This window comes from Culicoides brevitarsis, chromosome 2 (genome assembly GCF_036172545.1).
Source record: "Culicoides brevitarsis isolate CSIRO-B50_1 chromosome 2, AGI_CSIRO_Cbre_v1, whole genome shotgun sequence".
NCBI classification, from domain to species: Eukaryota; Metazoa; Arthropoda; class Insecta; order Diptera; family Ceratopogonidae; genus Culicoides; species Culicoides brevitarsis.
The window spans coordinates 34,170,387-34,187,035 of NC_087086.1; the positions used below are offsets into that span (position 1 = coordinate 34,170,387).

Genomic DNA, 16,649 nt, shown 5'->3' on the forward strand with positions numbered 1-16,649 from the left:
GAAAATACATTATTAAAAATTAGAAAAAAATATTTTATTTTTATCAAATAAATGTTTTGGTATAAAATTCACTTTGGATGTCAAAAAATCTTCAAAATTACATCTGTTGCATGTTTTGCTGAGTTATTAACTGAATGAGTGCACAGCTGATGTCACTCATTCTCTCGCATTTTAAAAATTTTTATTACTCTAACATGAGTATTTTTCATAATTTTTTACATAAAAAAGTATAAAAATATTTTTTTTTTATTTATTTTCAGCTTTAATTCAAAAGTTCTTAAACTGGATTCGGCGGCAATGAGTTCAATTCTCCTTGATTTTGAGTTCCTTTCATCTCCTCATCCCAATTGGAGTTCAACTTTCTTATGACAAACCATGCCCATAAATGGAAAACTACAAAAATTACCAAAAAAGAATGAAATATTTCATAAAAAAATAATTTTCTGAAACTTACTTCCAAGTAAAAGATACTCAAGAATATCCAACCAATGAAATCCGAGCACAAACAAGACGAAAAACAAGAAAATTTCATACAAATACACGAAAATTATCGCATACTGATAAAATTTCACCCAGTTTTGGAGCTTTTTAATAATCCCGTAGATCAAAAAAATGTCAGCAAGATTCGCCACAATTCCAAGAACTAAAATTTCGATAACCGTACCGACTAAATTGTATTCATTATTTTTGTCTAAAAAAAGAAAAAAATATTTTTTATGAAATTTTTTAATATTTTTAGGTAAAATTTACTCACAATCGTCAGTTAAGAAGAAACGAAGCCAAAAATAAGTCAATTGAAGTCGTACTAACAAGCTAAAAACTCCAAAAAGTAAGGCAGCAGTTCGGATTGGGACGAAAAAGCAACACTTCGAAGTCATTGTTTACAAAGTAACGTCAACACTGAGAGCACGGAACACGCATCGAGAATATTTATGCACATTCCATGAGAAGAATTTTTATTTTTATTCGCAGTAAATGACGTCAGATGTGGTTTTCACTCATTTTTGTCTCTCACGAGTTACGGAAATTGACGCGGTTCGGTTGAGAGTTCAGTTCGTTATTAATTTATTTAATTTATTGCTTTATTCAAAAATAATTTTTAATCTATTTTAACATTTTATTTTAATTTTCTGGGGATTTTTCAGGATCAGCAACGTTTTCGGCTTCTTCAACGTCTTTAATTTCCGCGACATCATCGTCTTTTTCTTCTTTTATGGATTTTTGTTCCATTTCTTCCTTTTCTTGACGGGCACGATGTAGATTTGTGTATAGCTCGGCACGGTGTTTGAGGACTTGTTTAACGATTTCTAAAAAAAATATATATTTTTTAATTTTTCAAATTAAATTAATTTTTTAAAATTAAATTTTAATTAAAAAAAAGTCGAAAAATATAATAAATTATTTTAAAAAAATAATTTAATTAATAAAAAAAATTAAATAAAAATTTTAATTAAAATAATAATTACTTTGAATTTAAAAATAATTTAATTTTAAATTATTAAATGTCAGTTAATTTTTAAATATTAATTTTTTTTAATTAATTAAATTAAAATTTATTTAAATCAATTTTAATTTTATAAAATATTAATTTTTTTTTTTAGATTTAAATTATAATTTATTTTAAATCAATTTTAATTTTAAAAAATTTAAAAATTATTTTTTTTTTTAAATTTAAATTATTTATTTTAAAAATAAATTTAAATAAAATTTTAACTAAACAAACAAAAAATATGGAAATTTAAAAAAAAAAAAAATAAATTAATAAAAAAAAATAATAAAATAATTTGATAAATTTAATTTGAAAAAAATTAAATAATTAATTAATTTAATTAATTAATAATTTAATTAATTATAAAATTATTAAATAATTAATTTAAAAATCAAATTAATTAAAATTTATTAAATAAAAAAAATAATTATTTATATTTAAATTTATTTAAAAATAAAAATATTTTTTAAAATTAATTTTAATTATTTTTTTAAAAACTAATTAAATATTCAATTTAATTTTTTAATATAATTTTTTTTTTGAAAAAATTTAATTTCTTACCTTCCAACAAATCACGCGAATCAATCATATTTCCAATTTCTTCCGCAACTTCTTGTGCCAGCCATGGTCGAAGTTGTTCCTCCAAATTGTCACGATCCGCTGCCTCTTTCAGTGGTTCAATATCCTCTAACACGCCCGGCAACAAATCCGCAATGTGTCCTTGAAGCAATTTCGCTGCCGTCACACGTTCTTCCATCTCCGTGTCGAGATCTTTTGTGAGTTTTTCCTGCGCCAATCGACGTTTCTGTTAAAAAAATTACCAAAATTATTAAAAAAATCTAAAATTTTCTTTAAAATTCTTACTTTTTCCGCCGTCAATCTCCTTTCCTGCTCCTCCAATCGACGAATTTCCGCTTCTTCCTTCTCTCGTATCGCCAAAAGTCGTTGCTGTTGTTCCTTTAGGTCCGCAAGTTCCTCTTCGTGCATCACTTCGATCAGTGCTTGTTCAAGTGTTCGTCCCACGAGCGTTTCCAGAATTGGTTGCACTTCCAAATCAAAGTCGAATAACTCGCCATCAGCAATTTCCGTGCAAACGTCGACGCCAACTTTGCCGGGAACGTATTTTGGAGTCGGGGGACGTTGAAGAAATAGATCCGTTTGACAACAGGCATCGAGTTCGGGCGGGCGATCGAATAACTTTAAAGGAAAAAATTGAAAAATTAATTTTTTGACGTGAAAAAATGACAAAAACTCACTTCTTCGAGATATTTTTCCGTTTGAATGACTTCATGTTTGCGTCCCTTGCAAGGCGGCGGAGTTCCAATCACGTTACGGTTTGTTCGGTTGAGCTGCTTGTTCCGCAGCATGAGACGCCGCTTCGTTTCATACTCTTTTTGTGTGGTATCGCCTTCTCCCTGAGAAAAAAAATTAAAAAATTTCATTAAAAAAAATTGATTTTTTTGAAATTTTGCACATAAAAAACATTGAGAAGCCGAGAGAAAAGTAAAAAAGTTTAAAAAAATTAAGCAAAAAATATAAATTTTCACTTTTGCACCAAAATTTTCTCGTCAAAAGACATTTTTCAAGCATTTTGTGCAAAAATAAGCTCGTGAAATTTTTTTTCGTCACAATTTTTCATTTTTTAAAGCAAAACTTACCTTCCCCGATAGAAGACCAGCATTACCGAAATTCGGATTCCACTGGTTGAAATTTATAAAAAATGAAATTTTTCAACTTTTCTCATCTACTTTCACTCAATTTGTCGAAAAATCTTAAAAAATTGAAAAAAATTAAAAACTTACGGAATTCAAATGATTAAAATTCGTCCCCCGGATGATTCGACGATCGTGCATGACATTTTGGTAATTCGATTGATTCTGTAATTGTTGCTGTGTTTGTTGTTGTTGTTGTAAGCTGATTCCTTGGGCGGCACTGTCTCTGAATAATTAACAAGAAAAAATGGCAAATATTAGTAATTTGTCTCTTTTTTGAAAGAATATTGACCTCTTGGGCGTTTGTCTATGTACAAAATCGATTGACCGGAAATTTGAATCGAATTTCTTGTTAGCAGAAATTTTTTTGGAGAAAGTATTTACATGAGAAAAGCGAATAATTGTTATAGTTAGTCGCGATAAAATTAAGCTTTTTCTGTTTTCGTTTGAAATAAATTATTATTTATTTATAAGAAATGTTTGTTTGAAGGACACACGCAATGGGTCAATATGGCACAGTGGGGTGAAAAAAATTTTTTTTTGGGCAATTTTCGATTTTTTTATAATTTTTATGCGAAATTTTAACAAAAATAATTTTTTTTGAAATTTAAAATATTTTTAATTTAAGAAAATTTAAAATAAAAACTAAAAATTGGTATAAAAATCAACATTTTGAGAAATTTTACCAAACTATGTATAAAAATTTAAAATTGCAAAAAAATTATTTAAAAAAAAAAAAAATTTTAAAAATATTTTTGAAATTTTTTAAAAATATTTTTTTATTAAAAAAAATTATTTTTTATTATTTAATTTTTAAAAATTTTTTAAAAAAATTAATTTAAAAATTAATTTAATTTTTTAATAATTTTAATTATATTATTTAAAATTAAAAATTAATTTAATTATTTTATTTAAATTTTTAAAATTATAAAAAATTTGAATTAATTATTTAATTAATAATTAATTAATATTAAGTAATTAAAATAATTATTGAATTAAAAAAAATAATTTTTAATTTAGAATAATAAAAAAAAAAAATAAAAATGATCAAAAATAAATTTTTACTAACTTTTTTGAAATATTTATTGAAAATTTTCAGCTTAAAATAAATTCTACGAAATTTTTTGTTAAAAAAATTAAATGAAATTTTTCTAAAAAAATTATTTTTTTAACCGAAAAAATCAATTTTTCACCCCACTGTGCTTCTACAATTTCTAAAACGCACAAAATCGAACCAAAACATGTGATTATGACGTCCATTCTTTGGAAAATTCTTTTACAACCCCCTTCACGAGAGGCCGGAAAAGGTAAGAAAACGAACGAAAAAACGCCATTAAACATTTATTGGTCTAGACATGACTTGCGATTTTCGAATTTACTATTTTATAATCATAAAAGTCATCCATTTTTATTATTTTTTGTACAAACAATCGAAAAAAAATTTTTTTCACAAAGCTCTAAACTAAACTTTGAAAAGAGTCCGTTGACCTCTACAATTTTTTTTTAACTCCTTTATTTTTATTTTTCACACAAAACACGTAAAAAAGGGAAAAATCGTTATTTTATTACAGTCCAGAGTAATAAACGTTTCAAAGTAGGCCTAAACCTTGACGAACTGCACTTTCTTCGGAATTAATTCACATTCATTATTCGCTTTTTTTTCTGCTTCATACGAGGAACGGGGCGGATTCGCGCTTGAAACAAATACATTCATTAAGCAACGTGTGTGGAGTGAAAAGGAAATATTTCCGGTCCTTTTTAATGGGTTTTGTGTTGGAATTTATGACGCTCTTTAGCTCACATTTGACTTCATTAGCACTTTTTGTGTGGAAATTGATGTCAGGTCGATACAATTTGTCTCTCCTTCCAATTGCAGACGTTTTACGTATTAATTGACTTTGTCGCACAACGACATCTAATGACCCGATCCGTATCAACAAAACAACATGATTATATCAATTTATCGGAATGCCTTTTGGAATCGTCACACAATCAAATTATTTTTGTTTTTTTACGAGTTTTCATTAAAAACTCTGTCTGTCTGTCTGTTTTACAAAAAAAAAAAAAAAAAAAATAAAATAAAAAAAAATAAAATTAAAAAAAAAATTTAAATAAAATTAAACTGTGAAGAATCTAAAAATTTTGAATAAATGGAAAAAATCAAATATTTTAAATTTGTTGAATATTTAATAAATTTTAAAAATATTAAAATAAAAAAAATAAGAAAATAAATTTAAAAATTTTAAATTTTTGAAAAAAAAATTAAGAAAATAAAAAAAGATCACTTTCGATAGAATTATGTGATATTCAATATCATGATATCATACAAATTAATTCAAAAAAATCAAAATTTTAGAAAATTAAAAATATTTTGAAAAATATTAAAATTTCAAAATATTTTGAAAATTTTGAGCAATTTTAAACATTAAATGTCATGAAAAATATATGTATAAAAAAATAAAAATAATAAAAAATAAAACTTCGAAATTTCATAAAATCTCAGAAAATAAGAAAAATTCAAAAACCAAATGTTTTTTTAAAAAAATGTTTTTGAAAAATTTTGTTTGAAGATTTTTTAAGAAAAATTTAATTATAAATATTTTTAAAAAAAATTAATGTTTTATAATAATTTTTTTGAAGCTTCAAAGGAAGAAATTTTCTCAAATTTCACAAAAAAAAAATTTAAATTTATTTTTTTTAAATTAATTTAATTTAATTATTAATTAATTAAATATTTTTTATTAAATTTTTTTTAAATTTTTTTTTAATATTTTTCATTTTTTTAAATTAAAAAAAAAAAAAATTATTTTTTGAATCTTTACTATTTAAAAATTAAGAAAAGTTATTTAAATAAAAAAATTTCTATTTTTTTTTTTTTAAAAAAATTTTATCTTTATAGAAAACATCTAAAAATTTTAGAAAACTGAAAAAAAAATAAAAACCGATAAAAATTCAAATTTTTCTACCTCGATAACTATTTTTTATCATTTTCCATTACATCACCCCAAACGTCGTTCTCATTCTTGTCCAAAATAATTATTTATTAAGTAAACTTTCACTCTTGTCTCTTGTTTTGGGGACAAATATTGCCCCAAAAAACATAAATTTCATGACATGAACATATGTGTGAGTAAAAATCACAGCTGTTCAGCTCGTTTTTTAGCTTTTTATTGATTTTTCGACGGTCTATTTATTCCTCGATTGACAAAATCCAAAACAATTTTTTACGTGATTGATTAATTATTTGGTTGGAAGAGGTCATGTCTGATGGATTTATTTATAGACCGGCTTGATAATGTTATTTTTTTCCACTTTTCATTACAAATGCATGTCATTACGGGGCAATTTACGAGTCAACGAGCGATGAATTATTAATTCGAGATGAAATTGTTGACGAAATTATGCAATAAAAGACGAAAAATTGAAAAATTTGCGAAGTTTGAGTTGAAAAAAATACCTCATTATCGCATAATTTTCCAATTTCACCCCCAATAATCGAATAAATTGTTGTTGACGTCTCACTAAAGGGCATTAACAGTCACATTAAAGACAAAATTGCATGAAATTATGTCATTAAATTCGAAATAAATTTAAAATTGGGGTTAAAGTGGGTCACGTTCTGTCTTGCGACGTCGTCTTTCATTAGAAAAATTATTTTTCACAGCAAAAAATGTCATTTAAGGCAGTCCGAAACTGCATAACGACCATAATTATCATTAAAAATCCGTTAAAACACTTTGGAACAGTGAAAAAGTGGTAAATATACATTTTGTGGCGAGGAAATTACGTTACATGAGGAAATTTGCATTGTGATTGCGGACTGCAGCAAGGAACTGATGTCGATGGTTATCGCGAAAGCTATTAAGTACGTCCTTGGGTGTCGTCGGGTGAGTGATGAACTACGGTAAAAAGCGGTGAGTTTGACTCTCGGACGAAGAAAAATCATTATTTACATTTTTTCTTACAGTTTTTTCGAACGTTCAGACAATATTTGCTTGGAAGTGCCGATTTTTCGACAAAAAAATGTTGAATTTACCTAGACGATTGTTTGTTCGGGGATAATTGAAAGCCACGCACTGCTCTATTTAACACACAAACTTCACGAGCTTTCTTTTTAAAATACCTTTTTTGTCGTTTGGTACGTTCCTCATCTGCTTTTCGCTCGGCAGAGACACTGCGACTTGGCTCAAGGGACAATAAGTTGGTTTGTCGACGAAATTCTAATACTTTTGGTCTACTGGAGAATGTGTAAATCTGCGAAAACGCAAAAAATGAGCTTTTCAGGCGACTTTTTGGCAAGAAACTTACTTTTTTCGGAAGCGGCGGAAGAGTTTTTGTCGGCTGAAGGAACACACCTCGCGGTACTGTCGTGATAAAAAGTGGTTTTTTGCTCAATTCATCACGCGAACTCCTCGCCGAGTCCTTGGTAAAGTCAAAAAGTCGCAATTTCTGGTCCAGTTGTCGACTAAAGAACTCTTCTTTGGCGAAATCCGTGTCTGCGGCGCCAATTCCGATGCGCGTTCCATTAATTTGCAAGTCAACGGGGGACTTTGGCACGACTTGTGCCTCCAAATCGGTTATCACGAGACCATCGCCGGGCGTCGTGGGTGTTTTTTCGCGGGAATGTTGCAAGGGGCGCACAATGGCGTTCGGTTTGTTACCGTAAACGGCGAGATTTTCCGTGCCGAACGTAGCTAAAAGGTCTTCCGATGCCCGATTCGGGACCGTTAACATCTCACGACGCGCCACCAAGTACGGCAGAAACGGCGAACGATCAATTTTCCTGATTGTCGAGGTGATTTTCACGAAAAACATTCAATTTTTCTGCCCCTTTCGACGAAAAACCGACATTTCTTATCACATTTTATAATTATGGGGGACAGTTAATCACTATTTTCACTTTTTTCTTTAAGTTTTTTGTTTGTCCTTGCTGCGAACGATGGAAAAGTTGAGGAAAAACGGTCTGTTACGCGCGACAGTCACGATGCAAATAACTTGACCACAACAAAACCGACTTCCATTTGCCTTTTGAAGGGTAATTAACGTGAGTATGTCCAGTTTTCGTGCCATACAAACAGCTTATTGCCCGGTAAGTTGCGTGATATTTGAGTAAAATATGGAAATTTCTCTCTTTTTTCTCTTTTCCAGCGAAAACAGCGACTACGAGGAAAGGGTTGCTCGTCGTTTCGGTTGAAAAATCGTGAAAATTCGTCGTTACACGAGAAATTCGCACGAATTATCGACAGTAAAAGTGATATTGATTCCCGAAAATCGCAGGTCAATACAACCGTGAGAAATTTTTATTAATAAGCCACGAAGGACAATGACACGATGCGGAAACAACATGATTATTTAACAACTTTTCCGTATTTATCTTAAATATTTGATGTGTTTTGATGAAATGACACAAATATTTTCCGTTTTTATCCATTTCAGGTCTCAAGCTGTTAAAGATTATCTAATTTTGTGTAGAAATTAACGTTTTCCGGACCAATTTGTCTTTCCACGTGAATGTCCTTGTCGCTTCTTGCTGATCTTATCTCCGTTGGAAGTGCTTCAAATGAGTTTTTATCGCAAAATAGACGAAAATGAGTGACCCTGATGGAGTTTCGCGTTACTAACTGAGACTTGTTGGAAAAAAAAGTTTATCAGACGTAAAGTTTTTGGTTTATTAATAGAAATAACTTGGAAAAGTTATGGCAAATACGAATAATAAAAGTTTCACAAGTGCTAAAGTTTAATGGACTCAACGTTTCTGTGAATTATTATCGTCGCTATCGCACATATTTATTCAAGAAATGACGTAGCGAAATTTTTCTTAAAGTTTGTAAGTATTTATCAAGGTAAGAAGTGCATTTTTATTATTTTTTTTTAATTAAAAAAAAAAATAATAAATTTAAAAAATATTTTTTTTAAATAAAAATTTAATTTATTTTTTTCCCATGCCCCATTTCAAATTAAAAAAAAAATAAAAATTTAAATTTATTTTTTTTTTTTTCATTTTTAAAATTTAAAAATATTTTTATATATTTTTTATTTTTTTTTATTTTCTTTAAATTTAAAAAAAATCATAATTTTTTTTTATTTTATTAATTTAATTTAATTTTTTAAAAATTTTAAAAAAAATTTAATTAATTCTATTTTTTAATTTTTTATGCAATTTTTTATATTTAATTTATTTGTATATTGAAAAAAATTGAACTAATTAAATAAATTTTAAATTAAATAAAATTAATATTAAAAAAAAAAATTAACAAAAAAATAATTTTCCTAAATTAAAAAAAAAATAATTTAATTTTTTTAATTTAAAAAATATTAATAAAAAAAAATTAAAAAATTTTTAAATTTAAATTAAAATAATTTTAATTATTTTTATTAAATTAATTTAAAATAATAGTTTAATTTATTATTTATTTTTAAAAAAATCAAATTAATTTTTTTTTAATTTTTAAATAATTATTTTTTTTATTTAATTATTTTAAAATATTTAATTAATTTATTTTTTTAATTAAATTTTTTTATTGATTTATTTTTAATTAATTTTATATAAATTTATTTAAAAAAAAATATTTATTTTTTTAATTCTTTAAAAATATATTTAAGAATTATTTTTTATTTATTTAATTCTAATTTAAATTTTTTTTTTAATTAAAAAAAAAAATTTTTTATAATTAAATTATTATTTAATTTTATATTAATTTAAATTATTTTTTTAAAACTAATTAATTTAAAATAATTTTTTATTTTTTTTTAATTTTATTTTAGGTGAAAGAAAGACAGACCAAAAAAAAAATTCAAAAGAGCTCAAAATTCATTTTCAACAAAATAATAAAATTCAAACAAAAAATCAGGCTTTTAATGTCCTTTAGTGACAAGGTAAGGTCAAGGCTGTGAATTGAGTGGATTTATATTGAGTGTGACGTTTCGCGTTTTTTTCTTTTTATTAGCGTTTGAAACAAAAAATATAGTTTGTGGAATTGCTTTAATTGATGTTATCAGACAAACGTGTTTCAAGAATGAAATCGTCTGAAAGGCGACGAAAATTTGTCTGACAGTTGATTTCAACTAAAAGCTTATTTTTGACAGTTTTTCGATTTAATTTTAGGCGCATTTCGGAGAAAAAAGCTACATGAGGCGGAAACGAGACGAATAGAGGTCAAAAGAAGTCTTGCAGGAACAATTTGAGGACAAATCAAGAAGAAGAATTTGGTCAAAGTTCGAAAGAGGAAAGTAAGAGGAATATTTTGTCATACAAAAAATACGAAAGTATGGGTTGTGAAATTTCTTTCATTCAACTTAGTTGATTCTTCAAGGAGAAAATAACAAAAAAAAAACTCGATTGGAATTCAAACAGAATTTTAAAAAAATATTAGTTCCTTCAATTTGAGATCAATTAACAATTTTTTTTATAGTTGACTTTTCCTTATGAAATTTTTATTTTTTCTTATTGAATCAGGTCGAATTGAATTAAAATTCAATTTTATTAATCCGACCTGATTCATTAAGAAGAAATAAAAATTTGTAAACAATTTAGCAACGAATATGTTTTAACGTTCTAATCATCATCTACAAAGCAACAAAGAATCTGCTTCCAAACTACTTGACAATTAACATCAAAGGACTCGGAGAATTGCAACCATATGAATTAAGAAGCAATAATAGATTAAGACCAATATCTGTGATATCCTATCATGAACAAGACTCATAAATTCTACTTGAACTCAACAAAACTCTCATTCAACACAAAACACTTCATTATCAATTAATTATGCAAAAAATTTCCATATTCATCAAAATTACGCCAAAAAAAATCAAAGCAATCATTGCTTAATTTTGGCACACGACGATAATTTTTCTTTCTTTTGTTATTTTCCTCGCGTAATAATAATGAATGAACGCTTTTATTGCGAGCCGAGTTGTAGTCATAAACAACAACAAGCAACTCGGGGAATTTCTTCAAACGTAACTAAGGTGCGCGCAACATAAATAAACAACGAGCTTTAATGACCTGATGCCGTTGGTGTGAAATGTGAATGATTTTCTTTGTCAATGTCAAACTTTTCTTTTCCGCGTTTTTTTTTTGCATTTCGCGAAGACAAAGAAAAGAACTTACCTCATTAACTGACTTCCCGCAAGTTTGGAAATTTTCCGATGTCCTAAAACAGCTTTTGGGGGACTCATCCACGTGTAAACTCCTTTGCATGGGGGACACATTGCGGTTTTACTCCATCTGGCATCCTGCCCGACATTCATGTGACTTAATTGAGGCTCGAGTAATCCGCCTCCGTTTTCCGCTCGTTTCACATCTCCCGTGGAAATGCACTTTTTTGGCGGAATTGTTGGAGCGGGAGGACAAGTTGGCATTTTTTTTTAGATTTTTTAACACAATTTAAATGTTTTTTTTTTGACACAATATTTTTTTTATTACTTCACTGCAGTAACTGCCATGAAATTGGGAACACTTGAAGTAATTTCATGTTTAAAAAAACTTTTTCTACGACTTGAAAAATTATTTAGACACGAATCTTCCGTTTTATGTACAATTTTTATCAAATTTCACCACGAAACTAAAGTTGAAGCCGACACCGAAAAATTATTTAATACAAATAAATAACTTGAAAACTGTTTAAAAATGTTGCCATGGAAATTCGGAAAAAATTTTTTGACGCTCCTTGTGTTATTGTTATCGGTGTTTGTTGTTATTGAATGCACGATAATTTCATGAATGAGCGGCAACTTTGTCTATTTGCATGGAAGATGGCATGAATTTGGCGCCAAGCAAAGACGTTGCGCTGTCGTGAAAAGGAGTTTGCGTGTTTCGAAGACAATTGTCTGGAAAGTTGAAGGATTTTTGTGGTGAATCAGGAAATAATTTTTTAAAGAGCTTTTTAAAGTTAAATTATTCAATTTTAATTTAAATTACGATAAAAAATCGTAGAAAAATATTTTATAAAAATTTATTTATTGAAAAAAATAGATAAAAATTTAAAATTAATTTAAATAACGGTAAATTTAATGCGAATTTTTCACAAATTTCACAAAAATGTACTCCTCATACATTAAAAAAGGCGTCGCCTTAAATTAAATTTCACGCCTTAAATTCCAAGGTTGAATTTTTAGTAATTTGCTAAAGTTAATTCAATATTTTATCATTTTTATTCGTCTCAACGAATTACTCGAGACTCATATAAGGCCTCATTTGCTTTTACAAAGGCCTTTTATTTGAATTTAAAAGCCGTTAAAAATCTATTTTTAACTCAAAGCTTTGCTTCAAGTCATAAAAAATGTAAAAATTTAAATTTTATTAAATTTTGTCCCCTTTAAAGTTTAAATCCATACCGATCAGTTTTGCTTAGATCATTCAAAGTGCATTTTCTCTCATAAATTTAGTTAAAAAATTGAAATGTAACCTTTGAATTGCAATTTAAATGCAGTCACACTCCCCCATCATGGTTATTTTATCAACTGCGTCACTCCGTCTCTGATATGTTTTTTCCATTACGTAAGTAAGTAGATCACAATCGTATCTATTTAACAGCAACAACAACGACCGATGATCATGACTCTGTCTTCTGATTTCCAATTCTAATTGAATCGCATCAATCGTTTGCTTTGCTTTTCAATCTAACGAAATAAAAATCTCCACGACAAATAAAAATTCAGTGAAAAATTGTTCAGCACAGAAAATAGATCACTTCATGAATTAATGATAAACTCTTTTGTTTTATATTTATTTTATCTTTATTACTGGAAGACAATTGATTTTTTTTGTGTGTGTGTTGAAATAGATTAGATTTTGATTGATTTCGTATTGACAGGACATTTATTCAGAATTTCATTTGAATTTGATTTTTTTTTTCGTTCCTCTTAAAAACGGCTATCGATCGAAAAAAACGATGCTGCGACCTCAATAAATATTTCATGAAAAAAAAAAGAAAAAAGATTTTATTATTTTTTTCGGACTTTATCGAAATTTACATGAAGATTATTTTAACACGTTCATGTTATTGAACTTCTAGCTGTTTCGTAACGCCAAAAACGTTTTTCTTCTTCTTCTGTGCCTTTTTTCCTTTCTTCACTTCAATCAATCGAGATGATGGACAAACACGAGAGCGAGAGAGAGGTAACAGCATAACTTGCATATTTTCAATCAAAAATAGGAAAAACATGCTTGCAAAGTGAAAATAAGATTGATTGCGTCTTATGTTGTTGCTGCCTGATTTATTGGCGATGGCAAGAAAAAATAGAAGAATTATGCGCGCACTCGAATCTAATTATGAGATGAGATGATTACATATTAATCAATTACCGTTCATGTGCAACAATTGATTGCTCGTAGATTCGTCGAACCGAAGATGGAAACCTGCCAGAAGTTGATTTAATTACATGTGCGCGATTTACTTGCGGGGAAAAATAATATTTTCGTTAAAGTTGATAGAGCAGAAAACAAAATCCTTAACTTGAATAACTTTTGTTTCGAAAAGCAACATCTTGCGTTGTTTTGTTACATATTTCAAAAATTTACACATACACCATATCAGAAAGTTTCGTTGAAGGAATGCGAAAGCGCAAGAAATGATAATTGAGGCAAGTTACAAGCTGGCAGTTCAAATCGCTAGAGAGAAAAGTCATTTGGCGCCACATTCAACACATTTTCAACGCGTTTGACAAGATTTTCATCTCTCTCTGTGGTTTTATGTAACCCAAAATAAAAAAAAACTATTTCTGTCATTGCTTTCAAATTAAAAGTTGAAACTGAAGTTTTCAACGAACTTAGGTTCTTAAGATTTTGTGTCAAAAATTAAATTTGACATAAATTGATTTCTTTTAAGGTTTGAAATATATTTTCTTGGCTATTAATATTGAAATTTCGAAAGAATAATAGTAAAATTTAATTTAACTCGATTGTAATTTTTTTCGCAGCTTTCGAGTCGATTGCCAAAGTGATGTAATTGTTTGAGTTTTTATTTTTTAGCCCTAAGATTTGAAAAAAAAACTTGAACGGAATATTTTTATTTTTTAATTTAACTATTCTTTTTATCTGCTCTTCCTTATACCTACATGTCGTTCCTTTTTTAATGTTAAAGTTAATTTTTAATGTTTAACCTGTATAGATTTTTGCTTCGACTCGAGGGATTTCAATTTTGTTGAATTTACCCATTTTACCAAAAAAAGCCTTTAACAAAGTATTAGTACATGCGGAGCTTCGCTATCCGTTTGGAGAATAATGTTACAGAGACTTATGTTTTGCAATTACTTATCGGCATTTTTTCATTTTTCAAAATATAGTTAATTATGGTTTCGATTCGGGTTTTTGTTATTACTTCGGCTATACCGTCAATTTTGTTTAACAGTATCAAATTCGTTGGTCATCTTTAGAGTTTGTTGTTGCATCGGATTTTCAAACGACAATGAGGCTGATCTCGAGGCTGATGATTTCAAATTCATATTCAACTTTGTTCGGTCTTCTGTAGAAGTATGAAAAATTTAAGTTTTTACTTAACTTGCGAAATCCGTAACTGTACTCATTAGATCTTTTGTCGTTTAATTATGATAATTTGTGGGCATTTGGTTCAGTTCATTTAAAAACCATCTTTGATCCATTTTCTTGAAAAAATTCCATCGAATACCTGAAAAGAAAATAAAAAATGTAAAAAAGTTAACTAATTTAATTAAAAAGAAAGTAATACATATTAATAAAAATTTTTAAGACCGTTGATAAGTTCGTCGAAAATTCCCTTTACCTTCCTTAATTTCTTGAACTAAAAACAAATTATCACATGTTCAAAATCGAATAAGTCACAAAATCTCCAAAAATATTTGAAAAATTCACCTCGTTACGCAACAACCTCGTAATGATAATAACCACAGCAAATAAAAATAATAATAAAGAGCAAACCATAAAACCACAAAGTGAATGAACAGAATAAAAAAAAACAACAATTGTCGTCTGGAATTGTATCACATTAAAGCAAACACTCATTTAAAAATTCCTTAAAAGTTCCTCACGACAATTTTTCGATGCCAATAATTCCTCAATGCACTTTTTATCTCGCTCTTGCAATAATAATATAAAATGCGTCAGCGAGTCGAGCGAGAATACTTTGTAAAATTGATATCGTTTCACTTTGAATTTTAATCACCTTTGACATTTGCGCTAAACGGGTGTCAATTTGAATAAGTCGTCCGCATGTAACAAAATCCCTGAAAGTGTCGATGACATTTTCACGTAACGAAATAGATCACGTCCCACTGTCTGCGCATTTATCTAACCAAATGAGCCCAAAATGTACCGATAAATAATGTATTTAGGTGGCTGCTGGGGGTTGTCCACGAAAAATTTGTAAATCAATCAGTAGTTGTTGTATCAATTTGTTTTATTTTTTTTTCGTGTAAGATTAATGGGTTTCTTTCTTCTTTTACAGATTTGAAATTTAAACTAAGTCTCTGATCGCACTTGGAACTCGATTAAAATTCAATTTTAATCGGGACAATGCTCGTTCATGGAAATTTCTGAGACTTCGAAAAATGTGAGAATAATAAAAAAAAACAGGACGTAAAGGTGGAATTTTTAACTGGGGATGCATTTACGTCAAAGGTCAACTAAACCAATGGAAAATTTATTCGGGCTCGTCACTTTCTGACACAAAAGGAAAAAGATAAGATCTTTTCAAGAAGTTATTGAAGTTTAAAACGGTGCGATATTATTAGAAAAGACAGCACGTGATTTCTAACTCTGATCACTGCTCATCGCCGGAAGTTACTGTCATCTTTTTTCGTCATGCAAAGCCCATTCAATAGCAATTGAACATTTATCATTATTTATAAATAAATAATAAAAGTAACAAACACTCCCATGTTTAACAACAAACCGTTTCTTGCTTCTATCTTGCTTGCGTTGTTGGTTTTATTAATTCTAGAGATAATAAACGACGATTTTTTTCTCTTTATTTTTATATTATTTTTTTTTTTCGAAAAAAGTAACAATGACACGATAAACATTGGCATTGTCTTCGAATGCAACGACAACAACAACAACAACAACACTTTTTAACATAAACGCAGTGGCAAGCAAAATCAGAACAGGAATCAGAAATAAGTATGTAATGTGAATATTTTGATGAGACACGAAAAAATGTTGCGTATTGATGGAAAGGAGAAATAAAACATCGACGAGAGTGATGTGACAGGAGGCTGATGTGACGAAAAACGAAAGAAAGACACAAAATGATAATAAATATAAAAATATATACGAGAGACACGAAAAAAAAGAAGAGATCAGAATTTTATCGAAGTGATCAATGCAATGCCATTATGTTGTTGTTGGTTTTGTGCAGTGCAGGTTCTCAATGAAAAGTATATTTGTTGGTTTGATAAGAAATGATGAACAATGAGAAGGAAAATCTCGAAGATTTCCATAAGGAAATTTTTTTTCAAAAATCATCGAG

General features: G+C 28.0%; 2 protein-coding genes across 2 annotated transcripts; both read right to left on the reverse strand.

Moving 5' to 3' along the window:
* Positions 1-27: 27 nt before the first annotated feature.
* On the reverse strand, positions 28-888 carry LOC134831936 (uncharacterized). Its single transcript, XM_063845775.1, has 3 exons — positions 755-888; positions 455-691; positions 28-393 (listed from the first exon to the last, which is right to left on the reverse strand). The coding sequence occupies exons 1-3, from the start codon at positions 876-878 to the stop codon at positions 278-280; spliced, it is 477 nt and encodes a 158-aa protein (XP_063701845.1). The 5' UTR covers positions 879-888; the 3' UTR covers positions 28-277.
* A 197-nt stretch (positions 889-1,085) lies between these two features.
* On the reverse strand, positions 1,086-11,565 carry LOC134829002 (uncharacterized). The gene is made up of 9 exons (XM_063841993.1): positions 11,315-11,565; positions 7,510-7,984; positions 7,325-7,455; positions 3,292-3,427; positions 3,148-3,189; positions 2,746-2,904; positions 2,354-2,686; positions 2,051-2,294; positions 1,086-1,307 (listed from the first exon to the last, which is right to left on the reverse strand). The coding sequence occupies exons 1-9, from the start codon at positions 11,563-11,565 to the stop codon at positions 1,123-1,125; spliced, it is 1,956 nt and encodes a 651-aa protein (XP_063698063.1). The 3' UTR covers positions 1,086-1,122.
* Between the last annotated feature and the right edge of the window lie 5,084 nt (positions 11,566-16,649).